The sequence below is a fragment of the Lissotriton vulgaris genome, chromosome 1_2, assembly GCF_964263255.1.
Source record: "Lissotriton vulgaris chromosome 1_2, aLisVul1.2, whole genome shotgun sequence".
NCBI lineage: Eukaryota > Metazoa > Chordata > Amphibia > Caudata > Salamandridae > Lissotriton > Lissotriton vulgaris.
In genome coordinates this window covers 315,949,590-315,968,765 of record NC_141686.1, presented here as the reverse complement: position 1 = coordinate 315,968,765, position 19,176 = coordinate 315,949,590, and the positions used below count along the sequence as shown (strand labels likewise).

The 19,176-nt window shown below is 47.6% G+C and overlaps 1 protein-coding gene across 1 annotated transcript in view; it reads right to left on the bottom strand.

Moving 5' to 3' along the window:
* Positions 1–19,176, bottom strand: part of LOC147736606 (equilibrative nucleobase transporter 1-like) — a 767,478-nt gene that overhangs the window by 651,172 nt on the left and 97,130 nt on the right. Inside the window, exon 3 of the mRNA XM_086953784.1 lies at positions 3,642–3,688. Coding sequence (XP_086809910.1) covers positions 3,642–3,688 — 47 coding nt within the window. The remainder of the gene's footprint in view (positions 1–3,641; positions 3,689–19,176) is intronic.

Sequence of the window (19,176 nt, the reverse complement as noted above, 5' to 3'; positions counted from 1 at the left end):
AGGGAGGTCGACCTCGGAGCTGGGGAACCGGTTTCGAGTCTCGGTAGGGACGCTCATCATTCTGTGATTCCGAGCAAATCACTTAATCTTCCCGTGCCTAATAAAATAAATGTGGCCGTACGTAATGTAACTGGTGCTCATGTAAAGCGCTATGATACCATTGGGTCTAGATGACGCTACATAATAAGACCCCACCCAAAAAAAAAAAGATGGTTTAAGAGCAACGTAGTTTCAGGGTTGAGTCTTGTACCACGATGAATCGGAGGACCTACCCACAGGTAAGCCCTTAAATACCCTAATGAAAGGGTTTGAATTACTTGGGGGTCCCTCCAAGAGGAGGGGCTGGATAGAGGGGTGGATACTCCCAAGTCCTTTGTCCAGTCCTGCACTAGAGCAGGAGGCAAGGGATCCCTGAACTGTCTCAAATTGGAGTATGCCAACAGGGCACCAAATGTGCCTTTCAAAGCAGTCTGGTGGTGCTGGCAAGTGCCCCCAACCTCAGCCCAATACACTACTTGCTGTCTGGGAGGTGATCACACTCCCTGTGACAGGAAACCTATTTTTCTACCTTCCCCTGCTCATGTTCAGCAGCAGGAGGGGGGCACAATTGTGTCTGTGGTTGGCAGCAGCTCTAGCTTGTTTGTAGACCCTGAAAGCCTGATACCGGGAGTACCCTGAGGAGCCCCCAGTACACAGGATCATACTTCCAATACTGGAATCGGTGTTGAGGTATGATTCCAACATGTTTGATACCAAACATGCCCGGGTTCAGTGCAGCCACTATATAGTTAGACATCTCGTAATGACGGACGTCCACTACATGTATTAAAATGGCTGACTGCACTTACAAAACCTGGAGAATCGACTCAGAGGTTTGCAACCAAGCACCATGCCCTCAGAACTGAAGAGTCTGCCATAGGTGTGACTTATAGGTTTTAAGTGCAGGGACCTCAGACATAAGGAAACATACACAGGCTGCAATGTCAGGCCGGCAGTCACAGTTTAAGTGAACTCCCAGGGGTCAATCAATCAATCATGGACATTTGTATAGCGCGCTACTCACCCAGAAGGGTCTCAAGGCGCTGGGGGTGGGGGGGGGGGTTCCTTACTGCTCGAAGAGCCAGGTCTTGAGGAGCTTCCTGAAGAAGAGATGATCCTGGGTCTGCCGGAGGTGGGTCGGGAGGGAGTTCCATGTCTTGGCTGCCAGGTAGGAGAAGGATCTTCCCCCGGCGGTGGCTTTGCGGATGCGTGGTACAGCGGCGAGGCTGGTCGATCGTAGCTGGCGGGTGGGCGCGTAGAAGGTCAGGCCTTGTGTGCGTGGGTGAGGAGCCTGAACGTGGTTCTCTTACTGACTGGGAGCCTGTGTAGGTCTCTCAGGTGGCCAGAGATGTGGCTGTGTCGGGGGATGTCCAGGACAAGTCGTGCGGAGGCGTTCTGGATGCGCTGGAGTCTTTTCTGTAGTTTGGCTGTGGTTCCGGCGTAGAGGATGTTTCCGTAGTCCAGTCGGCTGGTGACGAGTGCCTGGGTGACAGTCTTCCTGGTTTCGGTGGGGATCCATCGGAAGATCTTACGGAGCATGCGCAAGGTGTTGAAGCATGATGCCGAGACGGCGTTGACTTGTCTGGTCATCGAGAGGGAGGAGTCCAGGATGAAGCCCAGGTTGCGTGCATGGTCCGTTGGTTTGGGGGTGGTGCCCAGGGTAGGGGGCCACCATGAGTCGTCCCAGGCGGAGGGCGATGATCCCAGGATGAGGACTTCCATCTTGTCTGAGTTCAGTTTCAGGCGGCGGTTCTTCATCCATTCGGCGACGTCTTTCATCCCTTCGTGTAGGCTGGTTCTGGCGGTGGCGGGGTCGTTGGTGAGGGAGAGGATTAACTGGGTGTCGTCTACGTAGGAGATGATGAGGTTGTGTTTGCGTGCGATGGCTGCGAGAGGGCTCATGTAGATGTTGAAGAGGGTTGGGCTGAGAGATGACCCTTGTGGTACGCCGCAGATGACTTCGGTGGCCTTGGATCTGAACAGGGGGGGAGGCGGACTCTCTGGGTTCTTCCGGCGAGGAAGAGATGATCCACTCCAGTGCTTTCTCTCAGATTCCGATATTGCTGAGGCGCTGTACTAGGGTGCGGTGGCAGACAGTGTTGAACGCTGCAGAGAGGTCCAGGAGAATGAGGGACGCTGTTTCCCCGTTGTCGAGCAGGGATCTGATGTCGTCAGTGGCTGCGATGAGGGCGGTCTCGGTGCTGTGGTTGGCTCAGAAACCGGACTGCGAAGGGTCGAGGGATCCGTTCGTCGCGAGGAAGGCGGCAAGCTGTCTGTTGACGGTCTTTTAGATGACTTTGGCAGGAAAAGGGAGGAGCGAGATGGGGCGGTAGTTCTTGAGGTCGGTGGGGTCCGCTGTTGGTTTCTTCAGGAGGGAGCTGAGCTCGGCGTGCTTCCAGATCTCTAGGAAGGTGGCGGTGTTGATGATGTCCCGGATTTGGGGTGCGATGATGGAGTCGGCCTTGTTGAAGACGTGGTGGGACAATATATGCAACAGCCTATGGGAGATCACTGGTGTACCTATGCCCTGGGTACCTTAGAACCATATGCTAGGGACTTATAAATGTACACCAGTAACCTATTGTGGAGGTACCAAAGTACTTACCATGGTCAATTTAGGGGAGAAAGCATAGTTGCTGGGGTCCCGATTAGGAGGATTCCAGCAGACTAGGTCAAAAACACAACGACACCAAGCAAAAAGTGGGGGCAACCATGAAAGCAGACCCTAATTTCCTACACAACCCCCCCTCCCACAAACGTAAGGAGATTATACTAACCTTGCCCAGTTGAATCTTCATTTTCTAATTGGAAATATCTGGAGAGTCCATCTGCATTGGGGACTAATCCAGCCTCCTACACACGCCTCATGAGTACGTACCAGAATCTTCTACACAATCAAAGCAGAGAATTCTGACTCACACTACACATGGCAATCAAAGAAATGTCTAGCTGTTAAATACACCAAACAAAGGCACAGCCGCCTTGCATACCCAACTTAAATGACTACACATTCTACAAAGAACTAACCAAGTACTCTGAGAATAGAACACACACTAGCAACTTTACCACATAGTAAAGGAAGATAAACAAGCCCAAACAAAAACAATTGTAATTTACACTCAAATATGGCACAAACATTTCTACTATAGAGTGAATAAAGGAGCAGGACCATGCTAGAGACCAAACAAATAACTAACTTTAGTACACACTAGACAGAGGCGCAAATATATGTACCCAGTGCTAAACAAATACGCAAACATCTCTCCTACAGGATGGAAAGGCAACATATCTAGTGTGTATGCATCAATGACAGAACGCTACACATCAAATAATTAGAGCACACTCCAAAAAACAAACCATTTGACAAATTGAGCAAATAGGTACACAAGCCTACGGCATATTATACAATTCTTCGGCACGCTGAAGGACACAGGCCCCTCTAACCACTAAAAAAGACCTAACCCAATCTCTTAGACATTAAATACCAACTCAAACAATTTTTCTACACTGACAAATAAAATACACACATTACTGAGAGGGCCTCATCCAGAGGTACTACAAAGACACCACAAAGACACCCACCACAACAGAGGAGTATTTACCTTCAGTGGAGAAGGCAATCATAAGTGTGGCCGCTGTGTATAGGAATCTGAAACAACAAATAGACAGACACAGGTTATACTATTGTCGCGCAGAACAGAACTCAAAAGTGTGGCATACTGTGATCCTGGAAGATGTACACAGTTTGAATATATATAAGTATATCTGTAACCGAAACACACAAGCTGCAGAGGTAACATCTCACGGGAAAGTCTCAGTCGAATGGGCTAGTTCTGATAAGTGAAGTTCTGCACCACCTGCGCTCACCTAATACTGTTAATACACAAGTGAGCTAACACTCGCCAGGCCGTAAGGTAAAAATACATAGATGGCTCCCAACTCATATACAGCAGCAGCTTCGCTAAGGAGCGTCGCCCCACTGTTCTCAGAGCAGTGGAAAAAGGAAAAATACAATGATAACATTTAGATTTTAGTTTTTGTACCAGTTATGGTGCTATCTTAGGGTGGGGCGGGTGGGGCTGGGATCACAGGGAGGAGGAGTGGTGGGCACCCTACGTGTGCATGACGGTTTGAACAGCTGTCTTGGGCTGGCCAAACAGTCATGCGCACCTGCCATTTCACCACCTGGCTGTGATGCACTGCTGGGTGGAGAGCAATCCCCAGCCTCCCAAGTCCCATTGTAGCCTGATGTCGAATTGTAGTATAAAACTGACTAGACAAAACAACCCCCTAACCAAGCTTTAAACTTCTTTAATGTATATGAGTCACCCCTAAAACAGGCCTAGACAGTTCATAGGGCAGGGTGCATTGTTGGAATTAAAAAGTAGGACAGGTACTTTTAAGGTTTACATGTCCTGATAGTGAAAAACTCACAACCTTATTACATTTAATTTGTATTAACTTTTGTTTGGGACCAGGTAAAAGATTCATTTTTGGTGTCTGAGGAATTGTAATTTAGAAACCTCCTTAATGGTAGTCAGATTTTAAGTCTCAATTCCGGAAATGCCACTCTTAGGTAGTTGGCATTGTATTGTTCTAACCATTTGGTGGCTGCAGCTCGTTCCTGGGTAACATGACCACCTGGATCTGACTCCAGACGGTCGCTCCCCCCACGCTCCCTGGCCATTGATATCTGCTGCACGCTGGTATTGTAGAAATTTGAGCATCACGCTCACTTGCAATTACTCTATTTCATCGCGCATAGCTGTAAAGCAGCATTTGTAACTCGCGCTCGACTGCATTAGCATACTAAACATAGCGCGTGATTGTAAGGAGCTCTGAACATCGGGTTCGAGTCAATTAGCTTTTAAAGTGCATTCTGAACATCGCGCTCGACATTGAAGCACAGCGCCAGAGTGAAACTGACCTGGCATCATCGCGCACGATAGAAATTGTTATTTTATACATAGCGCTTTGACTAATTAATAGCGCCGTACCTCGCATCATTTTCTGCATTGTGGTTTAACTTCACGTGATTGTAGCTACTGCTGACATTGTTTAATCTGCATTCTTGTGCTGCCTCGACTGTGCATTCATTGTGGTATTAGCTTTGCACTAAACATAGTCTGTCCCAGTTTCACTTTCCAAACTCCATTTTGGAACCTGGCTTGTTGTTTACTCGATTGTCCCGCCTACCCTCCGAGCTAACGCCTCCCTGCTGACCCTCCCACGCTCCGCCCCCTCAACTATCCATTTAAGTCGAATGCCCCAACGCGCAGCGTCCACGCGCTGCGGCCGCGCCGAAGGTGCGCCAAAGGTAAGCCCGTCTACGCCCGTCCGCGCCTGGACCGCGCCCAGCGCCAGACCCCCTGGTCCCCGCTGCCCCCACCCCTCCCGCATTACATACAATTCATCCACCCTCTTAGCCCTTAACCCCGGCCGACTCCCCAACTGCGCCCAAGCCGCTCCTGGACACACCCATGGACCCTTCACATGCATCTCCTGCAAATTTGACGTCACCAAGACCAACTCCTCACCCACTAACACCAAACAGAGACCTGTCACCAACCACCTAAAATGCATCCTGCTCAACACCCGCTCGATCCACAGACACGCCATCGGCCTCTGGAATCTACTAGACACCATCTCTCCGGACGTCGCCTTCCTAACAAACATGGATGAACGCCTCCTCAGCCCCAGACATCACCATTGCCATCCCGGAAGGCTACAAGATCATCCGAAAAGACCGCACCAAGCAAACAGGAGGAGGCATCGCTATCGTCCACAAGAACTCCATCCGCATCTCAACCAGCCCAGACGTCAACCTCGCTACCGCCGAGCACCTTCACTTCCAGATCCACACCGACCCTAAGACCACACTCAGAGGCACCCTCCTCTACAGGCCACCAGGATCCCGTGCACAATTCTGTGAAGACATCACTGACTTTATCACCCCACACGCCCTCCCCTCCGTGGACTACATTCTATTGGGAGACCTCAATTTTCACCTGGAAAAGAGCAACGACAGCAACACCACCACCCTTCTGGACAATCTCGCCAACCTCGGACTCAAACAACTTGTTAATACCCCCACCCACAATGCAGGTCACACACTCGACCCTATCTTCACCTCCAGCAAACATATTTCCTTCAGTCACACCACAGCCCTCCATTGGACGGACCACAGCTGCGTTCACTTTATCTACAAAAAAACCACAACCCACAACCACCCTCAACCTACCCTGCGAAGAAACTGGAACAAAATCACCATCGACCAGATCTCCTCATCGCTTCTTCAAAACCCCCCTGCCCACTCTTCGAACCCCAACCAAGCAGCCTTTAACCTCACTCAATGGCTAACCAACTGCGCCTACAACCTGGCACCCCTGAAAAAACGTCAAATTAAACTAAGCAACAAAAACACCCCCTGGTTCAACGATGAGCTTAAGAAATCCAAGAAACTCTGTCGCTCACTTGAGAAGGCCTGGAAAAAAAGACCCAAACACCAGCACCAGGGACGCCAGGACGCCTTCAAAAACGCCACCCGCATACACCACCAACTGATCCGGACTGCCAAGAAAGCCGCTTTTAAAGACCGACTTGACAACAACGCCCACAATAGCAAGGAATTATTCAACATCGTCAAAGAGTTTACCAACCCCACTGCCAACTCCAACATCACTCCCTCTCAAGTCCTCTGTGACTCCCTAGCTTTGTTCTTCCACGACAAAATCGCAGACATCCACAACAGTTTCGACAACCAACCCGAAGACCAACCCACCCAACCTTCTGCCGTACCTTCACCCCCCTTGAACATCCTTAATGACTGGAACCCAATCTCCACTGAGGACACCATCCGCCTGATGAACTCCATCCACTCAGGATCCCCCACAGACCCATGCCCTCACCACATCTTCAACAAAGCAGATTCCATCATAGCACCACACCTCCGAGACGTCATCAACTGCTCCCTCAACTCCGCCACCTTCCCGGAAAGCTGGAAACACGCCGAACTCAGCGCCCTTCTGAAAAAACCCACAGCAGACCCCACCGAACTCAAAAACTACCGCCCCATCTCGCTCCTTCCATTCCCGGCCAAAGTCATCGAGAAAGCTGTCAACAACCAGCTCTCCGCCTTCCTCGAAACCAACAAATCCCTCGACTTCTCACAGTCCGGCTTCCGAGCCAAACACAGCACTGAGACCGCACTCATCGCAGCAACAGACGACATTCGAACTCTACTGGACAATGGAGACACAGTCGCCCTCATCCTCCTCGACCTCTCCGCAGCCTTCGACACAGTCTGTCATAGCACCCTGTTACAACGCCTCAGAAACATCGGAATCCAAGGAAAAGCACTGGATTGGATCACCTCGTTCCTTGCCGGAAGAACCAAGAGAGTCCGCCTCCCACCATTCAAGTCAGAGGCCACTGAAGTCATCTGCGGCGTGCCACAAGGATCCTCACTCAGTCCCACTCTCTTCAACGTATACATGAGCCCCCTCGCGGCCATCGCACGCCAACACAACCTCAACATCATCTCCTACGCTGATGACACTCAACTGATCCTATCACTCACCAAAGACCCTAACACCGCCAAAACCAACCTGCATGAAGGAATGAATGAAGTAGCCGAGTGGATGAAGCACAGCCGTCTGAAACTGAATTCCGACAAAACAGAAGTCCTTATCTTAGGCACCCCCCCCCTCTGCCTGGGACGACTCTTGGTGGCCAGTATCCCTTGGAAAAGCACCAATCCCGACAGACCACGCACGGAACCTAGGCGTCATTCTGGACTCCTCACTCTCGATGACCAAACAAGTCAACGCCGTTTCATCTTCTTGCTTCAACATTCTTCGCATGCTCAAAAAAACATTTCGCTGGATCCCCACCGAAACTAGAAAAACGGTCACCCACGCACTGGTTACAAGCCGACTGGACTACGGAAACACCCTATACGCCGGCACCACTGCAAAAATTCAGAAAAAACTCCAACGCATCCAGAAAGCTTCAGCCAGACTCATACTAGACATCCCGCGTAATGAACACATTTCTGACCACCTGAAAAACCTCAAGTCCGCATGAGGTCGCACACTGCTCGTCCCATCAGCGTGTGACCCCGGAGCATGATGGTCGATGTAGTCGGTATCAGCGGGTGCGCTTCTACTCGGGTCTTGAGTCTTCAAGGTATTCAATTGGTGTGCTTGCCATCCCTGGACACGTGTTTCGCGTTCATTAACGCTCATCAGCAGGAATTAGGCGTGTGCACGGGGTTGCTGCATGGGCTGCCGAAAATGTTCATAGGTCCAGATACCTCTAAAGGCGCGCAGATGTACCAGACCGGAGAACACTTTGGCAGCCTGCACAGCAACCCCTGAAAATCTTCCTACACTCTGCTGATGAAGGACAATAATCCTGAAACACCGGTGTCCAGAGTTGGCCTGCAACTGTGCATTACACTTCGGAACTTTTGAAAAGCGCACCCGCTTTGAGAAAACTGCATTTACCATGATGCTTTTGGGGTATACCTGCTGGAATGGTGGAGTAGCGTTCGACCTATGGACCTTTTACTTAAATACGGCTCCCTTGAGCCTTTGAGCTGACGAGCTCAGGTAACGCCCTACGCGCCCGGAGAGGTACCAGACCTGAGAACACTTTGGCAGCCTGCACAGCAACCCCTGAAAATCTTCCTACACTCTGCTGATGAAGGACAATAATCCTGAAACACCGGTGTCCAGAGTTGGCCTGCAACTGTGCATTACACTTCCGAACTTTTGAAAAGCGCACCCGCTTTGAGAAAACTGCATTTACCATGATGCTTTTGGGGTATACCCGCTGGAATGGTGGAGTAGCGTGCGACCTATGGACCTTCACCTGAAAAACCTCCACTGGCTCCCCGTCAATAAGAGGATAACATTCCGCCTCCTAACCCACGCACACAAAGCACTTTACGAACTGGGACTCGAATGCCTAAATACACGACTTTCCTTCTACACCCCCTCCCGCCAGCTACGCTCCTCCAACCAAGCCCTTGCTGCTGTACCTCGCATCAACAAAACCACCATGGGTGGAAGATCCTTCTCCTACCTGGCGGCTAAAACCTGGAACTCACTCCCCACTCACCTTCGCCTCACTCAGAACCACCTAGCTTTCAGAAAGCAACTTAAAACCTGGATATTCGGCAAGTAATTCCCCACCCTTCTCCAAGCGCCTTGAGACCCTCTGGGTATGTAGCGCGCTATATAAATTATTTGAATTGAATTGAATTGAATGACCGAGTGTAGTTGGCAGTTGACCTTTGTGTATTACCCGCAGACAGCCCCAGAATATAGGGACTAGGTGCGCCTGGATAAGCCATCTGTGGCGGGAAGGGGCGGTCAACTATCCTACTTGCACTTCAAAAGGTACTGGCTCAGCCCACACACAAAGGAATTTACACAAGCCTATTGTACGCGAAGACAGACTGAGACCAGGGCAGGGAGGCAGGATACTTCTGACACCTCTTTAGGGGGAAACTCCAGAAGCTGCTCCCACTTCAAAGAGGTCACCAGGTATAAAAAGGAGACCCTCAGACCTGTCTCATCAGATAATTTCTGGACCAGTGGAAGAGTCATGAGAAGGACTGCTCTTCTGCCCTGCTGAAAGGCCTGCCCAGCTGTTCTGCTGCTCAGCTGCTGCCTGTAGTGTCTTGCAAATTTTATGGCAGAACGCTTCTGGTTCTTAACCGACTCCATAGAGCTGTGACGTAGGTGTCAGATCAGAGCGTAATGAAAGCTTGTTTCGTTCACAGATACACAGAGCAGAATAAAGACTTGAAATACTAAGCTCCATGTGGCCCAAAGTCATTGGCGAGCACCCATGCTGGGGAGGACACTACAAATGGTGATGAGATCGGGGATGAGTAACTTGAAGAACAACTGTGCTCTCCCAGAGAGTTTGCTGTGGTTCAAGCAAACTGCTTGTGCGTACCATGTGTGTCGCTGTCAATGTATAGAATTGGCACTTCATGCACGTGGAGTCAAATAGCAACTCCAGCCACTGTAAAGTCGGTAAAGACAACAGAGCGTTGAAAAGAATTTAAACGTCTATGGTTGAGAACCTGCTGGTCAGGCTAAATATAAAGGCACTGTGCTGCCATGCAAGATAAATTTGTACATTATACGGAGTGCCAACGCTGAAGGTGGATTTAACCTGGTTGATGCATTGCAGCCGCTGCTAATCATAACTCGCTAAATAACACTGCAAACAGAAGTGCTGCAAGGCGGAGATAACCAAGTGTCAGAAAATGCAAATTGACATTTAGAAGAGAAGAAATAAAGGACTTACTGAATACACTAAAGGAGTCATCGTACCACAGCACCTGGTGAAGATGACTCAAGGAGAAGTGGTCAGTGTTGTGCTTACTGATTGGTTGGTTGATAGCTTTATTTCGACATTTGGAATATCTTAAAAGCATTTACATAACAAATTTAAAAACAGTGCATCAATAAGAAAAAAAGACTGACATTAAAAACATCCAATGGGGAAGAATAGTAAATTGATCATAATAAGTTAATTAAAAGGAATTAAATTGAAATAGACAGTCTTTTTAAGCGAACCAACCAAGCCCATTTTAAAAACTTAGAGACAGCACAAACAATATTGGGGGCAGTGTCCGTTTGTAAAATCCGTAGGGCCACCAAACAATCTCGAATCCCCAGTTCTCTACAAATTGGTTTAAGCCAACGGGATCTTGGTCGCGCATAGTCCGGGCATTCAAAAAGGAAGTGTGCCACGGTTTCACGTCTGTCAATACATAAGGCACAGTTACATGAAGTCTGGTTAGATACTTTCCATCTAGAAACAAGATCCGCAAGCGGTAGGGTCCCTAATCTAAATTTAATGTAAAGAGCCCGATCCATGGGGATGGTAATAATGTCAAGGTATGGCTCAAGGGCAACAACGTCTTTGATTTCTAAGAAGGCTGCGGTGGATTTGCAGTGTCGCTGGTTGCTAATGAGCCTGGCTGAGACCCATTCCCAATAGAGTTTTTTCAAGGTCTCCTTGGGGGGTGATGAATGTGTAAACCAACAGGAGCCCAAGCCCAGATCTCCAAGCAAATGTTTGATGTCTTTAAGCCATTTGATCTTTTGCCAACCGTCTGAATGCATCACCTCCGCCAATCCGTCTGCATAAGATTTAAGTTCAGGGACTCTCCACAGGCGAGCCCACAGCAGGAGTGGTCGAAGGCGTGCCTGATCCTTGATTGCCTTACAACCTGCATCCAGAAGTACTGGGACTGTCGGAGTACTTACTGAGTGGTCCATACCTGAAGCAATTCATTGGTGTAGGAAAGTGGATATCTGACTATGGTTGCCCCCAACTTTTTCCCTAGTGTTTTGCTGGTTTTCGACTTAGTTGGCCTGGGATCCTGCTATTCAGGACCCCAGGCTTTCTGCTCTCTGTTAAAATGGACTCCATGTACCTTAGGTACATACCTAATTGGATACTGGGTCACCTTATCAGCCCCTGTACAGTGTACCTTAGGTACCCAGGGCATAGGTGCACTCAGGGCCTACCAGGGGCTGCAGCATGTATTATGCCACCCCTGGCTGGCCATCCAAATCTGACACACAACTGGCTGATCAATCAGCTGGGGCAAGGTGGTGTAATCACCCTTTGCTTTAGATATAGTATACCTATATCTAACCCTAAAATGGACACATATCCTCCTATCAGTAACTCCTATGGCAGGCCTTATCAATCCTGAAGGCAGAGTGCTTGGAATTATGTGAGATGGTGCTATAGGATGAGCTGAGCCTGTCTGCAGCTTTCGGAACCAAGTCCTTTAGCTGTTTCCATGATAACGCTATACCATATACTCTTAAGTGCATTATATTCCTTGCGGTTATTGCTAACTTTTGTATAGCATTATCAAAACATGTCGAGTAAGGTGTCATACAAAATTGGAATACTACCCCCTCGCCAATTCTGGCGACGGGGGTAGCATTCCACCCTCCTAGAGGGACACAACATGTATGTAACTGTGAACCCCGGTTAAAGTTAACCCGAGCCTCAGCATCACAAAATGGATGCTGCCACCACAGACACAAGTCTGACCTCCTGCTGCTGGGAGTCCTTCCAGCGAGGGAGGCCTGGACAAAGGGTTTCCTTCCTGGGGAGGTGCCAGCACCACCACAGACAGGATTTTGTGTACTGGGTAGGACAGGGCTGAAAGGAATGAGACATGCCTGGGGCACACAAGGTGTCCCTGTGCATACACCGGTCTAAACCAGTTCCTGGGGCACTCCAGCCCCAGCTATGGCACAAGACCGGACAAAGGATAGGGGGTGTAACCAGCCCCCTTCCTGGTCCCACCCATAGGAGGGACCTAGTCGTAGTACAGCCCCCTTTAGCAGGATAAAGGTAGGAGCTGGTCCCATTCCAAGTTAGATTCCTGATTTGAAACTTTACAAGAAGAAACTCTGGACTTCGACGTTCTGCTCCACAGAAGACTGAAGATATCTCCCTTGTGGGCAAGGAGTGTCCACCCTGCACAAGCAGGCACCATCAAGCGTTCCAGCGGTTCACTTTGTCGTCTTCCCGAGTGGATCCAGACTTCAGAGCCTGACAAGACCCGGATTCCCTGGCCTCTCCGACCTCTACCTACATCTGCAGCACAGCTGAGATCCGTGGGTGCGACGAGACACGTGGGACCGGCCATCTTGAAGAAACTGCACTTCGCTTCCAGCACGACTTCTGAGGCATCCGCGACGAAGTGCTGTGGGGACTGAGAAGCCCCAGCCCCGAGCAGCTCCTGCACCGAAGACCAGCCCTCCAGCATCCACGAGATCTGCGTGGGGCCCTTCTGCCTGTTTGCTGCTCGACGCGTTGTCTGGTCACTTGCCGGCTGGCTAGTGGCCTCCTAGACGACAATCCACGACATCAACACCGCTGGTCTGGTTGCTCCAAACTGGCCCTTGCTTCCTTCCAAAAGAGAAGTACCCCGGACCCTCCTGGTCCGCACCAGACGCCTTTTCCACTCACCGCGTGGGTTGCCTTTGCCAAGGCCTGTTGACGCCGAATCCGGAACCAACACCGCCGACAGCGAGAGCCTGCGTGGGACAGCTCGTGCCTCTATCCTGGTCGTCGGAGACACCTCCTGGTCCACGTGGCTGCAGAGTCAAGCGTCCACTCTTCACCTGATCGCGACGACGACATCTGGTTCCTTCCTGGTTCCACTCCAGTCACTGGCTAGTGACTTTGAACATTGTCCCCTCTGCTTTCAGGTCTTCAGCATCACCGATCCACCCTTGGATCGCACCGGACATCTTCCTCGTGGTCACCTGCAGCATCTTTTCTTTCAGGCTCCATAGACTTCAACGCCGAAACCCGACACGACTTCGCACCTATGCACCCGCAGTTGTGGGTGAGGTAACGAGAGCATTTCGGTGCTCAAGGGTAGATTGACTCTCCTAGTGTCCAGTTCCACAGTCATTTTAGTCCGTACTCACCTTTTTCTTGAACTGTACTCTCCATAGACGTTGTTACGCATCTCGCGTGCGAGTTCACGCTCTGCACACGCGTTCCGTGGGCCTCCTATTACTTACCTAAAGTTAGGGTAGTGTAGTCCGAGCGATCCTACAGCCTCTGGACAGCTCCATTCCTTCTATCGATTTCCTTATACCACTTGTTTAGTATATGGTTTGTTGTGCCCCTAGGGCACCATTGTAATCTGTGCAACTTAAACTTATTTTTCCTAAGAGATTGCCATGTGCTTAGCCCTCTGACCTCATAAAGAGTTCAGAGGTGTATGTTAGTTAATAAATATATTGTTTATTTTCATAACAACCTGTGTGGTGTCCTTTCACCTGGTATTCAAGGGGTTATATGTGGCAAAACAGCTGGCTTCACATGCCAAAAGAGTTTAGCCTAAGACTGCTTTGTCCATGCTACCATTAGGATAGCTGGTCTATAAGGTTGACTTAACAACCAATCACCATAAGGGTTGTTTGGACTGATACAAGGTGATCACTAGAATTAGTGAGCATCATATATCAGGCCAACTTCTCACAATTGGTAGCTGAGTGAGTCTAAGAACAACTTTAAAGGTTTTCAAAGAATAAAGAGCCAAGAGCGACTTTCGGAATAGTGAGAATTTTCAGATGAAGCGAAGAAAATCGCGCTTCTAGTTATCATCAAAGATGATTCAGAGGCTGGCATGTTGCAAGGTCTCACAGATGAGTTGTGTAAACCAAGTCGCAGTGATCCACCAGTGGTGTCAGTAAGTTCCAAACTGGTCTACAACGCTGCTGCATTCCTGAAACAACTACAACCTTTCGATACCGCCAAAAAGCAAAATATTGATGATAGATGGACTGCTTGGATAGAGACATTTGATAATGTCATTGATGCACTTGAAGAGACAGATAACAGGAAGAGAATCAAGTGTCACAAAAATCTTACTGATGATGGTTTTAAAGAAGTTATAAAGAAAATGCTGCAAACTGAAAAATAAATTACCTACTGTTAGATTACTAAAACGCTGAATCTCAGATTCAATCCAGTGCCAAACGTTAATTGCGAAAGATACATATTCAGTCAAGAGCGCCAAAAAACTAGTGAAACCATTGATGAATTTGTGGAGAGACTTGATACACTCAAGCACTGTAAGTTCAATGAATTTAATGATAAAGAAGCTGTGCGTCTTAGAGTTATTGACGTTTGCTTGTCAGCTTCCTTCAGACGATAAATGCTGAGAAAATCTGTTAGTCTGGAACAAGTGTTGATGGCTGCCAGAACTGAGGATTGTGCTGAAAGAGACAAGCTGCTCACATGGAGGCCAGAGGTGGCAAGAGTGAATTAGTCAGGAGTATAAAAACTAAGCCGAAGCAAACACGGAAGGACACAAAATTATGTCTACACATAAAAAGAAGTTATGTATGAGATGGAGGTTTTCGTTTCCACATGAAGATAAATGTCCTGCCATTAGACAGAAATGTAAAGGCTGTGGGAAAGAGCCATTATGTGTTATTTAGTAAAGCAAAGGAAAAGTTGAGTGCATCACAGCGCAAAGAGAAAATCTCCGCCAGAACATTCCAGAAGCAACATGCGACGAACACCCACAAGGCCAGGCGGTGACATCTATTGAGGCAAATTGACACTGAATGAAGTAGATTGCTACCTAAATCATCATCAAACAGTTCTTCCACCTCAAAATCAAGTGAAAGTTAGGAAGATGATTGCACATTTAAGACTGGCTGCATGTGAGGCAAATTGTCAGTCTAAGAAAAGTCGACATGGCAACGCATCAAAGTAATACAAACATTGTCCGAAGATTACATTAAAAATAAATGGATGCTCGATACCTTTCATCATCGAAAGAGATGCATCGATAAACATAATGCCTGAAGAGAAATAAAATTAATTCTCAATTACCCCGACTTACGCCATTGAAAACCAAAGTGTACACATGGGCTCCATCGATGCCGAAATAAAAAGTCAAGGTTCATTTTTAGCAACAATGAAACACAAGAAAACGAAGGTGCGAGCGCCCATCCATGTGCCCCGAGGTACAACGCCAAGTGCTTCTCTGCTCAGCTTCAACACAGCCGCTGATAAGGGCCTGATTCTGTGAACTACAACATGAATGCTCACCATGAAGTAGTAAGTCAGTTCCCCTTGTTGTTTCAACATTGGGAAAGCTTAAGACTATGAAAGTAAAGTTGCATATTAATGAGGACATCTCTCCTGTTCCTCAGAGATATAAGTGATTTGCTTTTTCATTTGCAAAATACTGTAGAAAAATAACTTGAATTGTTACTTAAGCATGGCATCATTGAGTGTTCAACTAATCCAACGCCATGGGTTTCGCCCACAGTGCTAGTGCCCAAAACAGACAAAGGAGCTTAATCCACATGTGTTGACATGCGACAAGCAAAAAGGCAATTTAACAAGAACGGCATCCAGGTCCACACATTGCGGACATGATAACACAATTAAATGATGCAAAGGTCTTCTCTCGCCTTGATTTAAATACAGGTTATCAGTTGGAAGATTGTAGGTATATCTCAAAGTTTTCTACACATGTTGGTCTGTTTCGATATCAGAAAATCTGTTTTGGTGTGTCATCGGCTGCAGAACTTTTCCAAGACGTCATTCAATGGGTCATACAGCCTGGGGTGAATCCATTCAATTATATCAATGACATACTGATTTTCAGAGCTACAGAGAAGGAGCACAAGTATGTTATTTACTTACTGATGCAGGTGTCATTTTGAATCCGGATAAGTGCGAGTTCCACAAGCCTAAGTTCAAGTTCTTTTGGCAATAACTTTTCAGATGTGGGTAAGACGCCCGATCCTGCTGAAGTACAAGCCTTATCAAATGCTGATCCCCCACAAAATGTTTCTATGATACATTCATTTCTTGGCAAGGCAGTACATGTGAGACTGCTACTATCAGTGCTGCATTTCGAGAGTAAAAGAAAATAGTTTCAGTGAAGTGGACACTAGAATGTGCGAAAAGTTTCAACAACATCAAACAAGCCATTGAAACTAATGCTGAAATGGGCTACTTCAATCCAAAGCTTCCTACAGAGGTTGTTGTGGACGTTAGCCCAGTCGGGTTAGGCGCTATCCTGGCCCAGCAGAGCGGACACTGACATGCTCGAAAGCATATTGTGACACATGCCAGTAGAAGTTTGTCCCAAACAGAACTTTCTTTCCCTCAACCAGAAAAATAAATTTTGGCCGTGGTATGGGCTTGGGAACAGTTCCATGAATTTCTGTATGGATAGCCTTTTACACTTGTAACTGATCATAAGTTTTACTGACTATCTTTGCCAATCTAAAAATCAAGATGTCTCTTTGCAATGAACGATGGGGACCATAATTACCAGAATACAATTATACTATCGAGCATCATCCCGGTAAATTTCAAAACCGTGCTGACTTCTTTTCCAGAGTGCCTATACATGGTCATGGTACTCCATCTAAGTCGGCTGAAGCCTATCTTAATTTCATTGTAAAAGCGAATACGCCAACTGCTAGTTCATTAGTCCAGATCATCACTGCTACGTACCAGGATAGGGACATGCTGAAGCTGAAAGACATAATTACACATCAGTAATGGAATCGACACGTTTTACCTATCACCAGTGGTTGTGAATATCAAAAAAACAAAAACGTTAAAGATGACCTTTCCATAACTCAGGAAGGAGGAATCCTAATTTTGGAGAGTTTGTAACAGAAAATAACTGAAATACTTCACAAAGGACATTGTGGTGTTGTTGCCACCAAAAGAGCTCTCTGAGCCGGAGTTTAGTTTCCATTTTTAGATGAAAGGGTTGAAAAGGAACTCAAGGCCTTTCTACACATATTACTCCTACTATTAACATATCAGAACCCCATAACATGCATGGGAGAGCATAGCCATCGATTTCTTTGGTCCACTCGAAAATGGACATTATCTGATGGTAATTGTGAATGCATACTCACGTTTTCTAATAATCAAAGATCTCTCATCCACAACTCACAATCGATCATAGACAGCAATACTCTGTGGTTGATGCGCAGGATAAATTCCCAATAATTAGATACATTAATCACATGGTGGACCCATCATATATAATAAAAACAATCATAATAAGTTATCTATGAACATATGTTGGATCCAACTGCTGCACTGCTCTATCAGAAGCAGTGTCCAACATTACTCAATTAACAATTAATTTTTATAGTACTCTGCCAATGAATTTCTCATTATTGGGAATTTATCCTGCGCATCAACCACAGGGTATTTCTTTGCGGTCTATGATCATTTGATTTATGAGGTATTAATTCATTTAGACAGAAGGTTGTTACAACAATTATGTACTTTTGCCATTATGATTTGCCTTGGTATTTATTTACATTTAACGACAACTACGTATGCATTTATGCTGCAACTGATGTTCATGTCAGTACTATACCAACAGCATGTTTACACTGTCTATGTACTTGCATTTGTGGGCGGGTTGAAGATGTGACTTTGGGTAATTCAGTGAGAATCCCAGATCGTGAAGGAGGTGAATGGTGTGGGACATGTGGCTGGCACACTGCTGGGCCGCCTTTGCTTGAATAAGCCAGTCGTCCAGATAAGGGTAAACATGTATGTGCTGTCTCCTTAGGTGTGCCGCCACTGTCGCCAGACACTTGGTGAATACTCTGGGTGCCGTCGTCACTCCGAAGGGGAGGACCTTGAACTGGTAGTGTTGATCCTGAATGGTGAACCTGAGATACTTTCTGTGGGAAGGGTGCATGGGAATGTGGAAGTATGCATCTTTGAGATCCAGTGTCGCGAGGAAATCTCCCCGACTTAAAAGCGGTAGGACTTGCTGTAAGGTGAGCATGTGAAAGTGCTCTGATAGAATGTATTGGTTCAGAGGTCTTGGGTCGAGTATGGGCCTGAGGGACCCGTCCTTTTTTGGAATCAAGAAGTACAGAGAGTACACCCCTGATCCTTGCTCCGCTAGAGGCACGAGCTCTATGGCTCCTTTTTGCAGCATACTAACGACCGCTTGCTGCAATAAGTGTAAGTGCTCTGCCGACATAGGACGGTGTCTTGGTGGAATGTTGGGTGGAGTGGCTGTGAGCTCTAGACAATACCCGTACTGTACAATATCTCTTACCCACCTGTCTGTGGTGATGGATTTCCATACAGACAGGAACTGTTGTAGTCTCCCCCTGACAGGTGTTAGATGGTCGGGGGGCAGTGACAAGGCGTCACTGTTTGGTATTGGCAGAGGATCTGGAGTTGTTGTTTCCTCTTCCTCTGCCCTTGATGTTATTTTTATTGTAGGTGGATTGTGTACTTCCCTTGTTATACTGCGATTGTTGGGTGTTTTGGCCCTTTGAGGGTCCTCTGTTATTGGAGCGACGAAAGGAACCACCCCGAAACTGCTGCGACTGCAGTGCCCCCATGGATTTTGCAGTTTCCGTGTCCTTTTTAATTTTTTCTAGGGTGGCATCAACTTCAGGGCCAAACAAGAAGTCAGTGTTAACTGGCTGATTAAGAATGGTCGTTTGTATTTCTGGTTTGAAACCAGATATCCTCAACCAAGCATGTCACCTTAGCATGACGCTAGTGTTTATAGCCCTAGCTGCAGTGTCAGCTGTG